The following is a 23,404-nucleotide window of genomic DNA, read 5'->3' on the forward strand; positions in this document are numbered from 1 at the left end:
AGTGGCTTTAAGAACTACTTTCTTTGTAAATGATAAACTTTGATTGTCCTGTAAGCTTCAGCCCAACTTTGTGTTCGATTGATTCAAATATATGCACACGTTTAGGAAATAAATAATTTGATTTTAGTTTTTGTTGTTTTAAAACTACATTTATTTAACGGGATCTGATCTGCTGATATAATATAGTTATAATATCAGAAATCTTAATCGGCATTTTTATTGAAAGGGCGAAACTCCTTTTCAACCTGCAATCTGTTCTGAAACCTGGTAACATTAACATTTTTGTAAAATAAATTGGTATCAACTTCTTCAATGCCTTCAATGTTATAAAAAGATTAACAAGTCGTGTTCGTTAAATAATTTATTAAATGTTTGAAAAAAAATCTTCCAAATTATCTAATAAAATGAGCTGACTGAGTATTTTCAAAAAAGAACAGGAGAGTTAGAGCCATTAGTACAGAACCGGATCGCAAATGAATGAATCCAAAAAGGTAGAACGCGCCAATACCAAACACTTGTTTGACATAAAATCACTGCGGATAAATGATAAAATCAATACTGTTTTTTCGCTTCTTCAATGTTGAACGACCGGTATAACTCACGGACCCCAATTGAAAGTCTAAAGACCATGACCAACCTCAGATGAGTGGACATCTAATTTGACAAAATTTGAGCTACGCGATCAACCGACTGGCTTAGTTGCTCTACAGATTTGTTTCGGATTAGTACCATTCTTTGAGTGATAGGTTGTCTTGAAGAAGAAATGTCCCCAAAAAGGCACACGGCAGCCTTTTTGTTTGTGCTTACGATAGCATGGATCCCAGTTGGAAAGTGTTCTAATTTTTATTTTCAATACAATAGTAAGTTGCTAATTTTTGTAACTGTTGATTGACGAATTCTAAATTTTTTAATTTTTCAAAAGTGACCGAATACTACCAGATGCCCCCCTTACACCAGTTTGAAAATTACGACCATTGCTTGCGATCTCAACCGGGGGCCACTTATTGTACGGTGAAAAGTATCATTCGACCAAATGAGCAGTCCGAATTGTGGAAAATTATCGAAGTATATTGATGAGCTGTGATCTGAAAGTTCGAGAATGGCTTTTCATAGTTCAACAATTCTTTTTTTTTAGAAATATTCTCAGTATCAGTATCAATACGATCACAATGTGCTACTAAGAGGTGTTTGTGTGCCAGAATGTGAAAAGCTTATCAGCTCGATGAATGGAGATCAGTTGGAACAATTCAATCAGAAGAAATTCAATATTACTGTTCGGGTAAGTAACCGAATATTCCGTTACTGTAATGAGAAGATTAGAAATGTACCTAATGAGTCAACCGGTTCAACAACTGCGTGAATGAAAACATTTGAGAAGCAGAAGTTGAACAAATCTTTCAAAATTTTACGTAAAAATTCCTGAAAGTTGAAAATTTGATGGGAAATTAAGAAATCACCTCATTTGAAAAATGGATCAGAATATCAGAAACAGGTGAATGAGTTGCTTAATGCTTTTTTTTATTGTTTTGAACTGCAGGAAGGTTAAACAATTTTGATGACCATGACAAGTGGCAAAATAATAAAGAGAAAAAAGAGGCAACACGCTTGAACAAGCACAATGAATTATTAATTCTTAAAGTTTCTATCTACAATCTTGTTTGTCATGTATTTTGTTTTGTGCTGAGGCTATCATTGTTTTCAAGTGTGATGTAGGTCAATCCCATACTGTTACTCTTAAACATAATAAAGTCTTTAACATAAACGATAAGTTATTTGATGGGGACGATTCTCGATCACCGCTAATTGTTATTAGCGATTTTGGTTGATATTTTACGGTGAAAATTAAGTCAAATCCTAACAACTTTTTTACGTTTCGGCTTACTATTTTGTTTCGGCCATCTTCAGAAACACTTCAGTAAAACTGAAAAAAGGAAATCGACAATCGACTGCACGACGTCACCAAGAACGCAAAACGCAAGCTACTAGAAGCGGTTCAAAATCTGACTCAAAGTAAGTTAGACAGCAGTTAGGAAAGCACACGGCGAAACAATTGTAAGTGCTTCTAGTGTAGATAAAAGTGACGGAAAATTGTGTAAAACTTTTAATCTAATTTTTTGTATTAGATTCTATTTGTTTAATTTTATGAAATACTGTTTTTCTGAAGATGGCCGAAACATAATAGTAAGCCGAAACGTAAAGAAGTTGTTTGGATTTGACTTAATTTTCATCGAAAAATATCAACCAAAATCGATAAAAACGATAAGTTATTATTAAATCTCTGTCGTTTCGAAACAGCTTTGATTAAAGATTTTATTTGTTTAAAAAAATTACGTGAAGCATTCAGTAAATGAAGTTATAATAATTTTGAATTGTAAAATTTGAGTCAAAAAAGAGCGGCATAAGACGTGATTTTAGCGGATAATAGGGTAACGGACTTAATTTGAACCGCTTTGGAAGTGGCTATGCTATTTTCTGAATTAAAAAAGAACATGTTACAATTTTTGACTGGTTTATCCGTTTATTACAAAGATCAAGGCTTTTTCTATCGAAACATATCGTCATTTGTTGGGAAATAACAAGATTTAAGCCTCAAAACTCGTTTCTTCTTTCATTACTTTGGTCGGTATTTTGGACCAGCAGGTTTCTATTCTCTGGACTTATTTTGGACCACCATTAAACCCTCAAACCTGATAAGATTTTTCTTCTAAACTTTGCTACATTTACGACAGCGATTGATGCGAAATTATCCGAATAATTCAGTTAATCTTTCCCTTTGTTATTCTTGTAGTCAAGTTTGGATTGTTCACCTTAATTCATTCCTGAACTAATTTTCTTCAACTTTTCCACGTCCTTTATTTAGGTACACTTGTTTGTTGAATATTTCTTACTACAACCTTTTTTCTAAAACTTTTTATGCTGTAAATCAAGAATTTTCGAAAAGATTAGAGTAAAACAGCAAAACTCCTCTGTTATATAGTGTGTTTCAAATACACAGCACACACTGCAATCTCGACGAAACTTGTTCTGCAGTTTTAAATACTGGCCAGTTGGCCTATTTTTAGGATCCATTTTTTTAACGCAATCTACTTCAAGCGACCGAATGATAAGTTAAGATCATCACCTCCGTGACATCAACAGATGCATTTTGACTTCCAACACCTTAGAAAATTTGGATTGGCTTCAGTTCTGTAGACTACATAGATTCAAAAAAGATAAAAATGTGCGAGAATTGTTTGATTTTTTTAACCATCTGAGAGCCATATTTTTATTCGCTGAAAAATTCACGAAAGTTCAGTTTTATCTTTGAACCAACTTTTGTTCTACGGAAAAATTTATCGTTGGAGTAGATTTATTACCAGTTTTTTCTTCAAAAATTGCATAACCACAAGAGCTGAAAAACTAGATTTTAAGTATTTTTTTTTTCTTGTAATTTTTACTCAATTCAACAGTTTCGTCCTAAGTTTTGAAACATATTAAGACTATCTCGTAGTTATAGTTGAATATATGTTTTGATAAAATTGTTCTGGCATTAATTGAGATATTTTAACTGTCACAAATATTAAACTCGTTACATGTTTGCTGATTTGTTGTCGTTTTTTTCCAAACCTCTCTTTTAAACGGGGTTAATATTTCGTCTCTTCTACCTAACCAAGTATATTTTTTGGTTGTAACTTTTAGAACAAACTGTCAATAATTTTTCATGAAGCATTTAAAATAAAGACTTAATAAAAAATTGATGAATGTCCACTTTTTTCATGTTTTTAAGCTGCAGCTTTTGGCAACTGCTTATCAAACAGTTACCATTAATGTGGATTGTTGGATTAACGTGGTATAAAGAATAAAGTACGTTAAACAATTATTGGATTGGTTTTATGCAGATTGAAGTGAACCCCGTCTTATGGCGGGTTTGGGCTTTAAATTTAAAAAATAAATAAAATAATGCCAAAAGTCCAAATTTTACTTATAATTAGCTAACCCGGTGTGCTTTGCTACACCTTCAAGAAATTATTGAAATTTGTGGTATTTTCAATTTCAAAATCATTTAAATGTTTTTCAAAATGAAATTGCAACTTTTTCATTTTGAAATTTTAATTAATTGTTTTTAAATCCGTGTTTTATTCCTTTGGCTCCTTTCAAGCCAAATTTGGTTTCATTTGCTCGACCCTCTCCCCACTTTATATCTCCCCTCTGGCAAGTCCCCTCAAGGGTCTCAAACCATCGAAGATATATTGCTCGTACACATATATTCTCCCATGCAAATTTGGTTCCATTTTCTCGATTAGTTATCGAAATATTAAAAAATGTATGAGTGACCCTCTTCCCACTTTTTATCGTTCCACTGAATGGAGGGAGAGGTGCTTAGCCACCGGAAAAATGTTTCTTGTGCTTGGATACCCTCCCATGCCGAATTTGGTTTCGTTTGTTTTATCAGTTGTCGAGTAATGCTATAAAATTGGTATCGAAGCCCCTCTCTCTACATATCCCGTATCTTGAAGGAGGGGATCAAGATCAAACATTCCGTGTATTCGATTATACTACCATGCCCATTTAACGTATACAAATGCTTTCCCATGCTAAAGTTGTTTCCATTTGCTCGATTGGTTCTCGAGTTATGCGAAAAATTGTAAAGGAGCCCCCCTCTTTCCTATCACTCCACTGGAAGTAGGCAGTAGTACCAAATATCCACAGAAATATTCCTATTTCCTTGTGCTCAAATACTCTCCCAAGCCAAATTTCGTTCCATTGACTGGGTTAGTTCTCGAGTGATGTAAAAAATTGTATCGGAGCACCCTCCACCTCCCTTAATATTTTCCGACTTGAAGAACGGAAGGTTCTCATAATATCATAGAAACATTTCTCGTAATCAACTACTTTCTCACACCAAATTTGGGTCTATTTGCTTGATTATTATTTCAGTAATGCTGAAAATTGTAATTGTAATTCACACTTTTTATCTCTTCACTGGATGGAGGGAGGGGAGAACTATTGATCGTACCCAAATACTCTACCAAGCCAAATCTGGTTTCATTTGATCGAATACTTCCCAAGTTATGCAATAAAAAGGGGATAAAGCTCTCCGGGGAAATAGCCTCCCATTGCCCTCCTCCTCTCATTAACCCGGCGTTGAGAATCAGCTATTCACATTTCAATATTCAATTATAAAATATCCACGAAATTTCATTTTTTCTAGCAAGTTTTTACAATCTTGTTGAATTTTTGGCTTGTGTAGCACAGACTATCATGTTACTAAATCTAAGATTAAATGAACAATCCGTGACCTCACCTAACTTAATTGTAATAATTTAACTGTCATGTTTTTGGATTACTTTTCTTTGAAACCTTGAAAGAAGGCAAATCTTTTTCAAGTATTTGGAATAAAAATTCAAAACAATCACAAATTATTTAAAATTTTAGTTAATGATCGTAAGATAAGAAACTGTATTCCAAACAGTTAAATTTAATTCTGAATTTTATTGTTAATTTATATCAATATTCTGAATTTGGCTGTATGAATCTGGATTTTCAGTTATATTTGAACGTAAATTTAAAAGCTGATTTTTTTTTTGATTTTATTTTTGTTGATCGAGTTCAAGTGTAAATATTCTTAAACTCACTTGTGCTTGATAGATTGTTTTTTTTTATCTGATATCTGTTACGAAACTTTTTTTTTGTATTTTTGTGTATTGGTTCGGATATTTCTCTATACTTAAATGTTTCGACATTTTAGGTGGCATGCTTTTTACTTAAATGTTAAATTTTTATATTCTTTCAAGTTTGATGATATTTTTGATTACGACCCTTTTTTCTGACTTTTGAAACTGAGAGTTGGATCTAATATCAAGTTAAAGTCCTATATAGCTAAACTTTGGAAAAGCTCCTTTTAACCACTGAGCATAAAAGGTAGTGTGCATTTTTCAATGTTTCCTGATCCTCCAATCCGTTCTTCTGATAGTGATGCAATTTACTCTCCGTTGTGTTTTTCTTCGCGTGTAGACGAACACAACAAAAAAATTCGCATCCAAATCGGATGATATCTTAGAAAATTGGACGGCTTTGATTTGTTACTAGCTACAGAAGACAATAATTCATTTTAAATGTGAACTAAAAAATAGGGTAAATTTATCTGGTTCATTTTACCTTCATTCTTTATACTAAACAAGCTAATTAACAATTTTGGACAAGTCAGCGGAACCAATTATTTTATCCAGTTGAGTTTTAAATGAACAGTCGCACGTAGCACTACTGATTCTAGGCGTCTCTGAGCAGGCATTTTCACGTATCATATTCGTTTCAAAATATGCGACAACATTTAGAACTTCATGCTAGTTTGAAGCAATAATCAAAATAGCTTTGGACTTGGTAGGCTGTGGCTGAACGTGACGGTTGGATTTTTTTCGGGCAGAACATTTTCTTATCATCAAATTAAGAAAATTTTATGAGTTTTCAAGTGCTTAAATGAAGAAAATTGAAGTTTTCTGTTGAAAATGTGATCTGAAAAGTGATATTTTTTAAAGTGAAACAGTGCACGGGGCGCTACACCACCCAGATTGCCCAGGAATGCTAATACCCAGATGAAGGAAAATTTGCTGCTTTTGGTGATATTTGTGGAATATTTGAAGATGGAAGCTTTTATGGTGATTTAATTTCGAAAAATGGAATTGGTCGAACTCTGGAAATTTGGCCCAACCAAAAGAAGACCTTACAAGTAGCTTTGGTTCCTGCTAAACCGGCAGTTTTCCCAACAGTTAAAGCTGTTCCTGTGTTCTGAATCATATGTAGTCCCTTTGATTTGGTGAGCTCGTTCTTTATTATTTTAAATCTGTTTTTTTTACTTTATGACTAAAACCCTACATAATTCTATGAAGCGTTTGGCGCGCTTCATTCCTCCCTTGTTCCTTGATATTTTGCAAAATCAAAGTTCCCACATTCTTTGTTACAAAGACAACATTGAAACTTGGACAAAATTTCCACCCACTCTTAATTTTTCGTCAACTTCAACAAAATGTGTCAAAAGCAAAATTAATTATTTCAAAATATTACATTCCTCATTAAACTGAAAATACATTCTTTAAAAAAAAACAATTTAGAGAGCTTAAGAAACTATGAAGCGTATCTAGCACAAGAACATATTGCACCTCGCGTAACTTTTGATCTCATCGATAGAACTTTTCGAAAACTTCAGACATGCTAGCTTTAAGTTTCAAAAATAACTCTGCAAAATTTCAATAAAAAATGTAGCATAGTTTTAGAGATATGGCAGTTTGAATAAGAAAAGTCCAAAAAGTCCGATTTTCGAAGAATTACTGTTTCTCAGGCCACACAAACTTCAGAAAGCTCAAATTTGGGATATAATAGTGTGATAGTTGATCTATCTAACGCAAAAAATTTGATCAAAAAATATCATCAAAGTAAAAAGTTATGGAAGTTCAAAGTCGAAGTGATAGTGCGCTTGCTTCCAATTTCTATACAATTATGAACGGTACTGTAGTTTAATTTACTGGTGATTCTTCGGGTGAACCAATACAAATTTAATGCGATGACCATATCTCAAAGTCAATACATCATCGATCCGAATTGAAATTTCCTTAGTTTCCTGATGATAACATTGATTTAACTTTTTTCTAAATAAACAGTGTCAACCTCTTATTGATTATTCAAAATATGACTGTGTATTCTTTAAGCATTGAAGCTCTAAAGACTTCTAAAATATGAGGCAAAGAAGAGGAAAGAATCAAAGAGTTTTCAAAAAGGCATTAAGCATAGGAAACAGTTTGGAATTTTGTTTGTCATAATATTATAACATAATCCATTTTTAGTTGCTTTCCGTCTTCAACCATTAGAGCCCTTTTGCAAACTCTTTGCTCCAACAGGGATCAAGGTTAGGAAAAAGAGCTAGTTTATCAAGGAAGAAAATTGGGTGGTATTGATTTGCTTCCAATATATCACTCTACCCATTTTTATTGGACGTTTATGAAATGCCTCATAGAAATAGGAGTTTCCTTAGGAAATGTCTAGGAGCGTAGGAGGTGTAGGACAATCATGATCGCACCATTTACCAAAATGGATCCAGATCTTTACCTTTAACCAACTAACACAACCCCTTCCTTGGATACTTGAATATGGATTCGCAGACGTATAGACGGTTTCCATAGATTGTGATACTAACCTATCTCTGGTTCTGACTATTTCAATTTTTTTGAGTATCCCTTCCCCCCATTGACTACTAGGACGTGGCCGGCGCCGTTATTAATCATATAAAAAAGGGAGAGCATTAGTTTTGTACATGTAGAACGGCTGCTAATCCCAAGCACCATTCTTTTGGACTTTGTAAAAAAATTGATGGCCTCGATTAATCACCGAGTAACAACCATTGGCGACGTGGAACTTGTTCTGCTTAGCCACGCCAGCGATCGTAGAATTCGAAATGTATAGTTTGAAAAAAAAAAATGTAAAAAAAGAAGTTCCTCTAGAATCGATTTGAAAAAAAACCCTGTAATGAAGCATTTCGAGTTCAATGATTTAAGGTGGATATGAGTAGTCAATCAAGCTAAGCTAAGCTATAAGCAAAATACCTTTAATCTAAAAATTTTCATTCGGTAATATCGAAACTTGTCCAATAGAAATAAGACCCCTTAAAATCTGACTAGATTTTGGTTATTTAGTTTTGTTTACATTTCACAGTTCTTTCCGGTGTCCTTGGAGACATCTGGTGGCTCAACCAAAAAACATAAAATTGTTGGAACTTTAAACACGTTTCAAGGTTTAAATTGTACATCTGTTCATCTATGTGTGTGTAGAACCTTAGTATTTCGTGTCAAATTGAAAATTTCTTATAAGTTTTAGCTGTGGAAAGGATCGTTTTTCTTTATAACAAGTATTCCGTTAAACCTAACCCAATTATTTTCATTGATAGATTTTAAATGTTTTTTTATCCTTTTCAGTACACCTACAGCGACTGGTTGCTTCCCAACATCTCTTACTACCGGCAACAGTTTGGATACCCGATTAACATTTGTGAGAATGTCAAACTACAGATGTCACATAATTTGACGGCTTACTCAGAAATTGAATACTGTTCAACCAGTGAAACGAATCAACGGAATTTCGGTAACATGTCTGATATTGATTTAGATCTTAAAAATAAACATTCTACCACTTCCAGATGCCTTCGACTACACCTTCTTCACAATTCTTCTGATTGTCCCAATCCTGGCAATTTTATCCACCTATTACGATGCCCGAAGGACCAACAACAATCTATACTTCCAGGAGAAACTCACCAACAGGAAACAAATTCTTCTATCGGCTTTCTCCATCCGTCGAAACATTCACTCTCTGGTAATGGAACCTCCAAGCAGCAATCAACTGCTGCAGGACCTCTCATTCCTGGACGGTATTCGAACAATCATCATGATAGTGGTGATGGTCGTCCATATGTACATAGCACAGCGTATGAACATCACCCAGAACCCCGAGGTGATGGAAATGGTAAGCCTATCGAAGATCGATCTTTAAACGATTTCCTGCTAATATGAACTGTCTTCAACAGACCGGAACTGATCCGATATTCGCCGTGGTGGCAGGTTTCAGCCCCTTCACGGTCAGCGTTTTTCTGCTTATCAGTGGATTCCTGACTGCAGTTTACTTCGTCAAGAGCACCGAAGGCAAACCCTTCTCTTCCGGTTACTTCGTGCTGGGAGTCGTGAATCGGTTTCTGCGTCTCATGCCCATCTACCTTTTGGTGATGCTTTTTACCGTATCTGTGGCTGATCAATTCAACGTGAGCCCGACGGCTTATCGAGGGGTGGTCCTGTCCAAGAATGCCTGCCGCCGGAAGTGGTGGATCAATATGCTGTTCATCAACAACTACTATCAGAAGGGCGAGTACTGTTTGATCCATACCTGGTACCTGGCGGCCGATTTCCAGCTGTTTGTTGTGGGCTTGGCGGCGATGATGTTGATTTGGAGGTAGGATTAAGGTAGTATTGGTAAATTCAAAAACCTTTAATAGCTGTTGATTAATTTTAGGTATCCACGGATGTTCAAGCCACTGGTAGCACTGATGGCTTTGCTGGGATTTGTTTTCCCAGCCCTCCGAACTTACATATACAAGTTTGACGGCACCATGTATCACCCTACCAAGTGAGTTTTGAATTCTTTAAACCAATCTCATTTGAATTGGCTATTTTTGCAATCATGGTTGAGAACACATTCGAACCAGCAGTACTTACATGATTGACCACATGCCCTCAGCAAGTTAAATTCTTTATCAATTTTAGCTATCTGAAAGACGGGAACATACAGTTAGTATTAAAATTGACCGTGTACCCAACCGCTTTGTACGTGAGTCATCAACTTTGTTCTTCCCTAACTTTTAAATGCAATGATATTTGGTCGGGATTTGACCAGACCGAACTGAACACTAAATTGAAAAAAAGAGTTACCTATTGCAGCGAACTCAAAACATGTTAAATTGCCTACTCTATGAAGTTTAGAACATATTTCCAAATTTTGAAGAATTTATTGAAAAAAATCGATGTTGCAGGCAGTGGAAATGACAAAAATGCATTGCGCCAAACTGAATTTAGAGCAGTGGTTTTCAAAGTGGCCCCTACCGCCCCCTTGGGGGCGTTGAGGGCTTCCAGAGGGGCGGTGAGCTCAACTTTGAAATTTGGTGGCGTTGGAATGGCTCAAAGGGGCGGTGAAGTGAGGTCATATTAAAATTCTCATTAAGACAAATTACGAAAAAAACGTAGATTTGAAATCACAACGAGCAAGTTCAATGCCCAAAAAATTCTTTACTGAACTAAACATCAAATTACAGAAAGGTTAAAGATCAAAACGTCATTAATTTCACAGAGCTGCAAAGCAAGTTTTTGTCTTTGTTACTCAAACATTGACAGTTCTTTTTTTTATCACGTACTTTGGTACGATCTATGTGGTGATCTAATTTTGTTAGTTTACTTTCGATTATTCATACATTGAAAGATTAATTTTGGATGGCAATGCTTAAAAGTTTTTAAAATGTGTTTTTTTTTAAATATGTTGAACCGAACAACTTTTGAAAGAGATCTGCGAAAAAAGCGCCATATGTGATCCAATTGTTAATTATTTTATAAAGAAAAAAATAGCCAAGAGATCTTGTATTTTCAGTTCTGTTTTGTTCTTTATATATCAATCGGTTCGAAAATTAACGATTAAAAATCCAATTGTGCCGTTTGTCTTTGAAAAACTTTTAAATTATAAGTCACTAAAATCTTCGGAATGCAGATATTAGAATTTATTTTAAAGATCAAAACCCGCAATTGCTATTTAACTTTGAACAGGACTAAATTCAGATGTAAGTTTTCATAAATATAATTACGATTTTTTTGATATCAGAAAATTATAATAAAGAATTTGCATTATCAAAATTTGAGATTTTTGTTTTGTTTTCAAAACAAAATGATTACACTAGGGAACAAAATTTTGAGTGCTTTTTTCCTAGTAATTCATTTTGGAAGATATTGGCGTCCTGAATTCGTATCATTAGTAAGATTTTGTCTATCACCTCTGGCTTTGGTGATGTGGTGTGTTAAATTTTTAAAAATTTGGCGATTTCCAATTGATTAGTTTTCAGTAAATTCGATCTTTTATAACTGATTTTAGTGATTAAGTGATTTTAAATCCATTTTGTATCTTTCATTCAATCAAGGAATCAGATCTTGACTTGATAACCTAGTTTTATGCCGTTTTCGTTATTCTCCACTGGCGCGGGGCAAAACTTTCTCTGAATAAACAATCAAAATCATGACCCGGGACGATGCAAATATATGGTTGCTATGGGCGATGGAAGCGAAAAGTTATTCTTTCTCTCCTTAAGAAAAACCCGTAAGATCTGTCAAAAGTTGGGTGAAATCTTAGCTGCATCCCTCTTGCACTTATGGAAAACCATCACCCAAATTCGGCAGCGATTCCATCGCCTCGCCTATACTCACCCTTATGTTTACCCCCAACACTGACAACTTTTACGGGGTGTAACTGCCTGCTTAAGGTTCAAATCTCGGGCAAAACTACACCAAGGTTTTTTTATGCGGTTTTTTACACGGCTTTTTTTAAACGGTTTTCGGGAATTAACACGGTCTTAAGTTTCAGAACTTCAGAGCTGCAGAATTTGAATGGTCTTTTCTTACACGGTTTTCGGGAATTAACACGGTTTTTTTTACACGGTTTTTTTTACGCGGTACGTAGGGTAAATGATCTTGAGCGGAACTAGTCAAAATCTGATCTTGAGCGGAACCATTTACTTTTCCTAAGATCTAGGCAATGATTGTTTATGAATCTTATCAAATTGTTGAAAAAACACTTTTTCAAGATCTTTTCATACAAGCATTGACATTTTTGCTTAAATTTATTAACTGAAATAATGATATTAGAAGATTCAAAAACATACCGATTTCTGCTGCAATTTTCATCAATTTACGCTGACTTTGAACGTCAATTTATGTCATCCTTGACCGTTGAAAACTGATTCTCAATGAATAAAATGGTAAAAAAACTCATAGAAAAGCATTATTCGGGTTTTTGTTACAAGTTTTCCATCAAAATATCAAATAATGGAGTAGTTTTTGAAAGTAAAATATGATCTTGAGTGGAACCATCTTTGATCTTGAGCGGAACTACTAGCTTCCGAAATATACCGCTAGGTGCGCTGCCTTATGCCTTATGTCTCACACGCGGTTTTTTACCCCTGAATGTATGCAGCACCTTTGTATTTTTCTTATAACATCAGCTTTAGGAACAGAAAAGATGTAAAATGAAGCTCGAATAGAACAAAAACTAATTAATTGGTGTAACAGCGTACCAAAATAGGAACACTAAAAGTTTAATTTCTTGGGGTACAAGAAATGTGTTTTTGATTCTTTCTTTCAGAGTGACGACGAGAAGAAGGAGGAAGGCTTTCATACATATTTTTTGGCATAATTCGAGAACTAATGAAGCCAATCAAGTTAAGTCATTCTTACAGAATAAGAATCAATCTTCATTGCCATTACTATTCGTACTTTAAGAAGTAGCTTTCTTTTAAAGAGGTTGTTTTAGATGTTCACATTCCAATTGAAAACGATCTACTATCTTATAAACAAAAACTCAAATTGTTTTACACACATTCCTTCAGTTTAACAAAGTGTAACAAAGCACACCGGGTTAGCTATTTTATAATACTCCACGATTCAATTGGTGGCATGGTATTGAAAACCTATCCGATTCCCTTGTGTTTGACTTTACACTTGAGCTTGAACTAGAAATCGGTTTGAGAAATACTTCTTTTATCAGTTGAGCTAAATAATTAATGTTTCCATAAATTTTTAATATAAATAAATATGACCGTGATTCATAAGAAACTGAAATTTATTATAAACTTTATTCTATGAATGAGTTGCTTAGAGCAAAGTTGCCGAAATCACAGAAAAGTCTGTTATTTTACAGAATTTTGAGGAAACTTTTCAACACCACTCTTATGATTTGTCTTAGTAAATCTTTGTAGGTACCGGAGTTTAGGGGTCAAGTCCTGCCGGTGAGCCTTTGTATCTTTTCTGAAAATTTCATGATATTTACGGCTTTTGTTCTTTCATTCTTTGATACCTCATGTTTCTCTAATACTTTCCATCACCTTCGAAAATTAGGCAACTTTTATCACAGCATCTGTGTCACAGAACACGAGATTTTGAAATATTTACAGATTTCGCAGAATTTTAGAATTCCGAATGGATTTCCATAATTGTATTTTTTTTGGTCAATATAAAATTTAGGTTTCTTACTTTGAATTAGAAAAGTATGAAAAGATTTTCAACGTTAACTGACTAAACTAAAATATAAAAGAAAAATTTTGAAAAGATTTTCAACGTTAACTGATTTTTCCCAACTAAAATATAAAATTGACCCAATTTATCATGAGAAGAAATAATAAAAATCAGATTTTAGAGCAATGTACATTTTGTTTTGCAAAATCTGTAATTAAAGGCATCTTTTTTTGTATTACTCACTATGTCGTTACTTTCAAAAATTGTTCGGGGCAATATGACCCTAAACACGCACATTCCAAAAATCAATCAAATATACTAACGAATTTAATTTGTGAAATAAAAAAACTAAAATTTGAGTTTAGAGAATCGATTCTTTCAAAAAAGGATACAGTGAATCAAAGTGAAAATTTGACTTTTTTTTAAGCAAGAAATAAATATGAACAGATGACAGAAGAAAATGGTTCCGCTCAAGATCATATTTTAGTTCCGCTCAAGATCAGCATGGTTCCGCTCAAGATCAGAATTCTTACTTCAGTAAAACAGCTCTAGAAATATCAGGATTTACTCAAAAATATTCTAAAAATCATCATTAGAAAGTAGAAACAAAGATCTATCCGCTGAACTGAAAAAAATTTTGTTCGGGTATAACCCAAACCCATACCGCTTGATCAACTGTTCCGAGTTGCGTCGAATTGAGCCAATTAGTTCCGCTCAAGATCATTTACCCTATATCAGTGTAAAAAAAAACCTTACTGTAGTGTACTTCCGAATAAATAAACGAACACAATAACATAAGTTAGGGCAAAACTTGTGGAAAACTAGGTTTCCACTGCTAATAAACGAAAACACTATTAGAGATTAGCATTACCAACATTAAATTCTTCAATTTTTAGATACTTGAAGAGCTGTCATTACAACTTCTTCAGACATCATTCAGGGAAGTTTTTGAGCATTTGAATTGAAAATTTTAACCCATTCAACAACATTGTTGAATTATACAAAACGTTTTGACTTATGCTTTTCAAAGATTCAATTTGGTTTAAATCAGGCATGGCAAACTGGGGGTACTTAGGCTTAGGTCAATGCGGCCCGCGTAGCCCGACTTAAATTGTCACAAAAAAACACCACTGATTTTTATGTAAAATATTACTGCAAAAAAAACTAAAGCTGAATGTACCGATTTAACTGATTTTGGCTGCGGCCCTCTACGTTATAAAATTTTTTTTATGCGGCCCACACACCTAAACGAGTTTGACATGCCTGGTTAAATCTTCTTAAAATTTGAGAAAATTGCATACTAGTGAAGTTTGTAGATAAATTAGTAAAAAAGACAACTTTTATAGCTTTTTTCTCTGAAGTCACTGACGGTCTGAGGAAAACTTTATCATTGAATTAAAACCTTTTGTGCTACTCTATAGTTTCGCCAAAAAAGTATAGAATTTTCTGAGGCGCATAAAGCTTAGTTCTTTTAGAAATGGGACAGTTACGAATGCCTGTATCTTAAAAACCATTCGTTTGAACGAAATACTTTCTCTGAAGAAAATGAAGGTAATGTTATGATCTTTCATGAAAAAATTTGAAAAAAAATATTTACCGTTTTTTGTTAAAGAAATTTCTACTTTTTTCTTGGTATCTCCTATTGGCCGGCGCACACTTTTTTCAGTCATGGTATTGATCAGTTTCTTCAACTTATACTTCGTAAAATCTATATTTTAGGTGGCTTCACCCTCCTTCTTCAATTTCTGATACTTTTCGGTCCAAAACTTCTTTTTTAAAAGAAACTGGAAGCATTTTAGTGGAAACAGTTGTTTCGAAATGAACAAGTTTGATTATATTTTTGATCACTTTTTTGAACGTTTTTTTTTTTGGTACCGGTTTAACAGATTAAGAGCTTTGGAACTTTCAAAAAATGATTTTTTGAGGTTGGATTTCAATGAGTCATCACTAGGCAACACTTTCAGCTTATCGGAGAAAATTGTTTTGGACATATCAGCGATCTACCCTTAGTTTTTCGTTTATTGAAAATAAAAAAATGCTGGTATGAGACTTGACTTCCTTGATGACCCTTAACCGTTGTTGTCGATCATGTGCTTCACTCCAATGCTTGATTTGAACTTTGTGGACATTATTGAAAGTGTTTGCATACTTATCCACCAAAAAAACTCAGTAATTCTTTGAATAATCAACGGTTTTGTCAGCTATCAATTTGATAATGACGAATTTCAAAGGAAACTGTGCAAAATTATTTTTTTCTTTTTCTCTTGCATCGCACATATCTCAAAAACGCGTAAATTTTAAATTTTGAAAAAAATAGGTCGAATAGTTCTTATAACAGGCAACAAAATGCAGTCAAAATTTTTAATATCCAATAACTAGTTAACGAGCTATTAGCAAATGAAAGTGTCCCATTTCTAAAAGAACTAAGCTTTATTTACCTATTTTCAAAAGTTATCTCGAAAATAAGAGCGGACAGAAAAAAACGAACTGCGTATATGGAATCAGAGCACCCAAATTTGTCATTAACAGCTCTTAAATTATTTACATCTCAGAAAAATGTAAATTGCCTTGTGTTATTTTCAAGTTTAAGTATTTGTCTGGGAAATTTAAATTATTTTGTTTTTAATGGAGGCAATATAAATTTACGTGAATTTTAAAAACTTGTCTTACAACAATAAAATACCAATAGCTCATGGGTTTTCAACGATCCAAACCTTAATTTAGCTTTTAAGAATTAAAAAAAACGTTCAGGGGGAGCGTTGAGCTCGAAAATTTATTAAAAGGGGGCGGAGAGTGAAAAAAGTTTGAAAATCACAGGGGGGAAAATAAAACGCAAGTTTTGCTCAAGAAAATTGAGTTTGTTCGGAATAATCTGCAGTTTGTTCAGTTTTCCGATTTGAAACTGTTCTTCCATTCGGTAAGAACTGAAAACTGATTATTTTAATGACGAAATACGCTTTCGTGGCCAAAAACTTTATATTGCGGATCGTCAGCATTTGTGTAAATTTTCGTTCAGCCAGACCGAACTGACTCCGTTGAATTTTATTTTTATTCCTCCTTATAGATTGGTAGGATTTTAAGCTTTTAATTATTAAGGAAGCTTATTTTTATTGCTTACCATCGTTTAAAACACAACCGGTAAGTTAAAATCTAAAATATTTCTAATTTAGAAAGTGGAAAATTTATATGGCACGGTTCACTCTGGCTCAACGAAAAATGCAATTTTTCGAGCATCAGTCATACTCGTTGAGTGCTGGGAATTGAGTGCAAACATATAGTTATCAAAACCCAATTTGCTACTAAACTAAGTATCATTAATCAACCAGTATATCCTCAATGCCTTGAAGAGTCTAAATTTGTAGGTAAAATTATTAAAGAGATATCTTATAAAATTGTACGGATTGGTAGGGCTGTGAACTTTGAACTCAATTATCTCGAAATCAAGTTCATGGCGTTCAGTTCGGTCTGGTCGAAACATATAGTTTTCAAACATTCTATTGCAGTTCGCGCAACTATGTGTCTCACTCGGAGCGTTTACATCTTTCCACTACCCTTCCAAAATGCTGTACTGTGCTTATCCTTTTTTGTAAACAAACCGACGCCCTGTCAAAAAGCTGGTTTTGGTACGCCAGGCGTACTGGGTTCGATTCCCGGTATCGGCAAGAAAACTTTCGGGTTCGAATCCCATAAGTGTGATGAGTTTCCTCTCATAACTGACTATATATGTAATGAGAATGTTCAATTAGTTGCCAGCAGGCCAGGTATATACACGGATGCCGGAATATCTGTAAGTAAACCAGCCCACCTGATTGATTCGTTCTTCCAAAATATACCTACATCAACACACGCAATACATTACCTCCATAACAATTCATACGAAGCCATGGGGTCCGGGTATGGTTTACGCACTGCATTAGAGATTTGTCGAACTTAATAATCTAAAGAATGCATGTGAGCACATACTTAAGCAGAAACTGCGGTGAATCCGTGCACCCATGGTGAATTACCAACATACAACATACAACATACATACGTTGCAGTTGGCGGACAGTTTTATTGAAAAACTAGTCCGGTACAACTGTGTTCGAAGTTTACTCTTGGGCTCGAACTTCGAACTCGCGGACATCGACTCTTATGGTTTTTATTAATGTGTTATGGTTTTCATGAGATTTTTCTTTAAAAACAAAGTTTATTGCAAGTTACTCGTTTTTCGGAGAACAGTGAGGATCGCATATTTTTATAAAATTAAAAATAACTCCCCCCTCCCCCCCCCCTCCCCTCACCCCCTTGCGATGTTCCAACTCCGAGTGACAAAAGAAGGATTTGAAATTTGTTCCGGCCTAATCAGATCAGTTGCTTTCTTTAAATTTCTTCCTCCGCAATTATTCTCAATTACAACATTTTGACTCAATCATCTCAAGTGTAGAAAGATGGAAGTTTTCATGAGTATTCAAGTTTTTGAAACAAATTCGAATAATCAGTTTTATTACTTTGTCTGAACTGTGTAGCCAATAATTGCGAGCACGATACTCTCTCGGCCCATAGGCCTTTCTGAGTCAATCATCTCTCTCCTTCTTCCTTACTATACTCACACAAACGACGGCTAAGCTGTCGTGCCGTGAGTGATCGTCAGTTAGCTAACGACATGTGGCAAGAAAGGTGAGACGGAAGGTCTTCATCTGAACAATCGTTGGAATGGGAGGTCCAACAGGAAAAAGGTGAGACGGAAGGTCTTCATCTGAACAATCGTTGGAACGGGAGGTCCATGCGAAAAAATGTAAGACGGAAAGTTTACATTTTAATAACCATTAGATTGGGAGGACCACTTCAATGGTTCACTTTAAAATGAACTGCGTTGGGGCAATGTGACCATTTATCTGGAACAGGATGTGCATTTGTTGCTGCATTTTTTGACCACAAGTTTGTAGATGCCCCTTATACGTATGACTTCAAATTAGTTCAGATCAATGAAAACGATGGAATTGTTTACAGAGATGTGACTATTCTGTTTGAAAGAAAAACGATTTGATTGAAACATTGAATAGCAAAATAACAAAATGCGGATTAAACTGACACGTTTCTAATGTGTGATATAGAGTATAAAAGAAAACTCTTGTAAATTGGGACACGTAGTCATTCCAGATTATTCACATAAATAAGCACAAAAGGAGATGGCAGTTGTGCTCACGAAAATGGTTTGATGAAAGTTTGAGGAAACGAAATCAAATATGCGTATGTTGACACATTCATTGTTTAAAATTTTGCCTCCTAAACATTTTGTTTGTGTTTTTTTTTTGCATTTCTGTGTAGGGGGGAGATGTGTAGCCGATAATTGCGAGCACGATACTCTCTCGGCCCATAGGCCTTTCTGAGTCAATAATCTCTCTCCTTCTTCCTTACTATACTCACACAAACGACGGCTGAGCTGTCGTGCCGTGAGTGATCGTCAGTTAGCTAACGACATTTGGCAAGATAGGTGTTGTGCCTCCCGTTCAGCCAACGGACGCGAAGCAAACTTGCACATGAACGTCTGTCATTTAAACTTTGAACTACTTTAACTTTGTTTTCTGATGATAATTAAATCATGTTCAATTTTAGCCCAATTACGACACTTTTGTTTTACAAAATTTTAAGTTACTGAAATATTTTTGACCTGAGATATATGTAGCTATTCTACAAAAATCAGACTTATTCGACTTAACAATTAACAAATTAAAACTGCAATATCTCAGGAATAACGCAACGCATTATATCGAACTTTCGCAGAATGGTTGTTGAAAAATAAACCTAAGAAGTTCTATCAGTTGAATTCAAAATATTCAATTTTTATGTTTAATCTAGAGATGTACCGAATAGTGGTATTCGGCGAACGGCCGAATACCGAATATTGACCTTTTCAACTATTCGGCCAAACGAATATTCGGTCGAATATTCGGTCGAATATTCTATTGAGTTTTTAATGAAAAAAAACTTAAGCGATTATTTCAATGCTTTCTATTTCTTCCATGTTTTAAGTCGATTATTCTCATCCAGATGATGTTATCGGATGTGTAAAACAAGTTATTTTTTAAGAAGGGGTCTTTTTTGTTGTTGTACGTTTATTTAAAGAGGGTTTTGAGCCTTAAACTTTTACCCTTAGCAGGTGTCTTTTTGATTTTTAAAATGTCACCAATAACTGAAAAGACATCAGATGACTAGTCGCTTCTAGGGCGTTTATCACTAAATAGATTGCGTTCCTATGAAATCTGGTGTAAAACATGTCGAAACAGGTGTCAAGCTATTTGAAATTGCTTCTCTGATATTGAATTAGATGAAGGTCGAATTTTAGCAAGGTATTTTCAAAATAGTTGTTGAAAAGATAGATGATCTTTAACCTTAATCAAACCATACTTTCAACCACACGTATCCACATGATCAGGCATTCAGGACGATGGTTGAAAAAAAAAATTAAAAAAGTTCAAAATTTATGTATGTTTTTAAATTTTTGAAAAATCGTTATTGAACACAAAATCTAAATAATTTAATAAAAAGGTATTTGAGTTTTTTATTTGATTAGGCAAATAATCTGAATAAACCCGAGCAAAACTCGGGAAGTTGTAAACAATATCTGGATAACCCGGCCAGATTCGACTTATCTGGATTCTTTACTGGATTTATGGACAAGCCTGAATATATCCAGAAAATCTGGAATAAACTATATTCAAAGCATAAAGCGATACTTGTCAGCATTCTCCTGAACGATCTACAGTGAAAGATACGCGCATACACCATAGATGTTTTGCTGAAACCATAAGTTTTTAATGGTTGTGTAGCTTTTACATCATTACTTTTGGATATTTGATAAATCATCCAAAATTATTTGAAAAATTTACAAGTCTGTAGTAGATATTCGGCCGAATACTTAGCTCAACTATTCGGTGAGCCGAATATTCGGCTTAACGGTTTTTCGGCGGTATTCGGCGCCGAATATTCGGCCGACCGAATATTCGGTACATCTCTAGTTTAATCAATGTATTAAAGTTATAATCTAATGATAACAAAATGATGATGACATAGTTCCTAACGTCGTGGGATAGGCTTTTTAAAGTTTTTGATTCTCATAAAAAATTTAAAAAAATCGAGCAATAGTTGTACATATTTTTTAATTATTCGATGCACCTAAAAATTTTATATTGCTTTTTTTTATCTTATACCAAAACTGTTAGTCTAATGTAAAAATATTTTTTGGACAGCCACGTTTTTTTTAAATAAATAAATTTATAATTCCGTTTCCAGTCTGGGCTGGAATACATCAAAATGCAAATCAAAGATTCACCATTTCATCACATTTTTTTTTATGATTTCAGTTAGTAGATTTTTTTGCAGAAATTTTTACCCCTAAATGATTGCAGAAACCTTATACTTTTTCTTTAAAAATATTTTTAACAGAAAAAAAGTAAAATTTGATAAGAACAAAAAAAAAATGGCAATCGGTGCCTAATGCGTAATTACATCACAAATGTATAGAAAACTATAGCAAAGTTTGTTGCAACTTACCCCTTTTTCTTAGTAGGGTGAAAATTGCATGTTTATGTCAATTTAAAAATAACTGGTGAAACCAATAATTTTTCAGACTACGTCAATTTGATTTCCCATCAACATTAAAACTTTTCATGTACAAGCGATATTATTATAGGTGGACAGTAAGCTTTTAGAAGGCATTGAATTTGAAAAGTGTTGCATGATGCCTCAGTTGACGATACCCTCTTACATTTAGATATTATTGACAAGCGTATAAGCTCGTCTTTCATATGGCTTCATTTAACCGGTTTTAATTTTCGTCTGTAATTTCAGGAGCTACACACTTCGAGCATGGTATGAAACGATCTATAAAGACTATTATTTGGTAACGGACACGCATTGCAGCAGTTATTTCGCGGGCCTTGTTGCAGGTATCCTGTATCACAAAATTCGTAAAAACCCCGACAAGTTTATTAATTCAAAGGTTTAGTAATTTATACCAAAATCTCAAAAAAAAACATTTAAAAAAAACTTTCATTAACTTACAGTTCGTTACAACGCTCCGATGGCTACTGTACCCAATCATGAACGCCCTCTTCCTGCCGGCTGTAGCCTTCGAGCATCTGAATCTACCGAAACCGTCACTTTGGATGTCAGCTTTTGCCGGTGCCCATAGGTGGATTTTCTCGGCCGGCCTAGCGTTCTACTTTTTGGTGTACATTTTCTTCGGATCTCGTTTCTTCTTGGGTTGGTTGCGGCAAACGCGAATTCTGAACGCCGGTATCCTGCGGATTCCTGGAAGATTAACTCTGAGCTTCTTCCTAATCCATATGGTCGCCCTCGAAATTGTGTTGTCCAATTTGCACGAGGCAGAACGAACTTCCGGTATATTGATGGTAAGTGGAGAAAGTCTGTAATACTCTAAATCGAATATCAAAATTTAAAAGAAAATAATCAAAAAATGTGTCAGTAAATAAATTTTAATAAAAAATGTTTCAATTTTCCCAGCTCTCGATGTTCTTCGGCGTTACCTCGATGTGTTACCTGTTGGCGTTCGTTAGTTTTGTTTTCATCGAGAAACCATGCGACGTCATCGTTAAACAACTTCTCAAACCGGCAACGAGTAGCCATGCTGCTGAATCGACCGGCGACGGTGCCCGTGAAATAGCTAACGGTGCCGACGCCAAAACCGGTGCTGGGGGACAAGGTGAACTGGTGTGATTCGATGGTTTTGCTTCAGAGACAGAGATTTGAGCTAACAATTCGTTTGTCTATTTACAGGCGGAATCTCTGCCCTCAGAGCTTGGAACAGTTCCGGTCCCGAATCTGGCAAAGAGCAAAAGTGAGTGATTGAATGGAGTTTCAATCAGTTTGTTGATAGTAGTTTAAGAAAAAACAACACTAGAGACTTATTAATATAAAATTAGTTACTGTAAACTGTTGTACCTTCGAGATTCTTCTGTTTTTATAAAATAAAATAAAATAGTATAGATTGGTAGGCGTGGAGTCGTGGCAAGCGCACGCATTTTTTTTCGCTAGTGAAAATTTTTCAGAAATTCAGATTTTACTAGTGAAGTTAAAGTGATTTATCCAAGAATTTCATCGTTTTACGATCGGATCGGCAATCATTAATTATCATCATTGGAAACCGCCGGGAGAAGTGTTTAATTTTGGTTCTGGAAATAAGCCTTTGGGAACGATGATGTGTGACAAATTTCTGCAGTGAATTTATTTTTCAAAAACTTGTCCGAAAATTAGATCAAAATCTACTAATTTTGAGTTCAGGTTCAGTGCTTGTCGGTGTTTTGCTCGGAAAAAGTGAAGTTATGCTTAGAAAATTTGAAGAAAAGTTAAAAAGTGTAAGTTTAAGAAAGTGACTTGTTCGAGGGGGCTGGGCTATGCCTTCCGGATCAAAATGGACGAGTTTTTAAGAAGACCAGCAGTTGACCGACAGGACGGGAGAAACAGAGCGTGTCAACATGGTTTGAAGATAAGTGGTTTTACATATTATAAAAGCTAGTTTTAATGCCAACGCTTTTGGTTTTCCAATTATTTTAAATTGATAATAATGCATTCTTATTTAGAAGGGTATGACAATTTCAGGGCGTGAATTATTTCATCTA

General features: G+C 34.6%; 2 protein-coding genes across 2 annotated transcripts; both read left to right on the plus strand.

Moving 5' to 3' along the window:
- Positions 1-763: 763 nt before the first annotated feature.
- Positions 764-22,102, plus strand: LOC129752453 (O-acyltransferase like protein-like; the record flags this gene model as incomplete). The annotated part of the gene is made up of 9 exons (XM_055748231.1): positions 764-860; positions 923-1,065; positions 1,136-1,279; positions 8,943-9,108; positions 9,164-9,489; positions 9,551-9,969; positions 10,030-10,143; positions 21,615-21,765; positions 21,830-22,102. Coding segments are annotated over exons 1-9 (1,833 nt in total), but the record flags the coding sequence as incomplete, so codon positions are not given.
- Positions 22,062-22,688, plus strand: LOC129751060 (uncharacterized). Its single transcript, XM_055746326.1, has 3 exons — positions 22,062-22,177; positions 22,290-22,488; positions 22,563-22,688. The coding sequence occupies exons 1-3, from the start codon at positions 22,112-22,114 to the stop codon at positions 22,625-22,627; spliced, it is 330 nt and encodes a 109-aa protein (XP_055602301.1). The 5' UTR covers positions 22,062-22,111; the 3' UTR covers positions 22,628-22,688.
- Positions 22,689-23,404: the final 716 nt, after the last annotated feature.

This window comes from Uranotaenia lowii, chromosome 3 (genome assembly GCF_029784155.1).
Source record: "Uranotaenia lowii strain MFRU-FL chromosome 3, ASM2978415v1, whole genome shotgun sequence".
NCBI classification, from domain to species: Eukaryota; Metazoa; Arthropoda; class Insecta; order Diptera; family Culicidae; genus Uranotaenia; species Uranotaenia lowii.

Bases quoted from the DNA above. Each gene is read 5' to 3' on its own strand.
- LOC129751060 (XM_055746326.1), top strand. From the start codon at position 22,112: ATGGTCGCCCTCGAAATTGTGTTGTCCAATTTGCACGAGGCAGAACGA. The intron at 22,178-22,289 runs GTAAGTGGAGAA...CAATTTTCCCAG, and splicing joins GAACTTCCGGTATATTGATG to CTCTCGATGTTCTTCGGCGT. The intron at 22,489-22,562 runs GTGAACTGGTGT...GTCTATTTACAG, and splicing joins AACCGGTGCTGGGGGACAAG to GCGGAATCTCTGCCCTCAGA.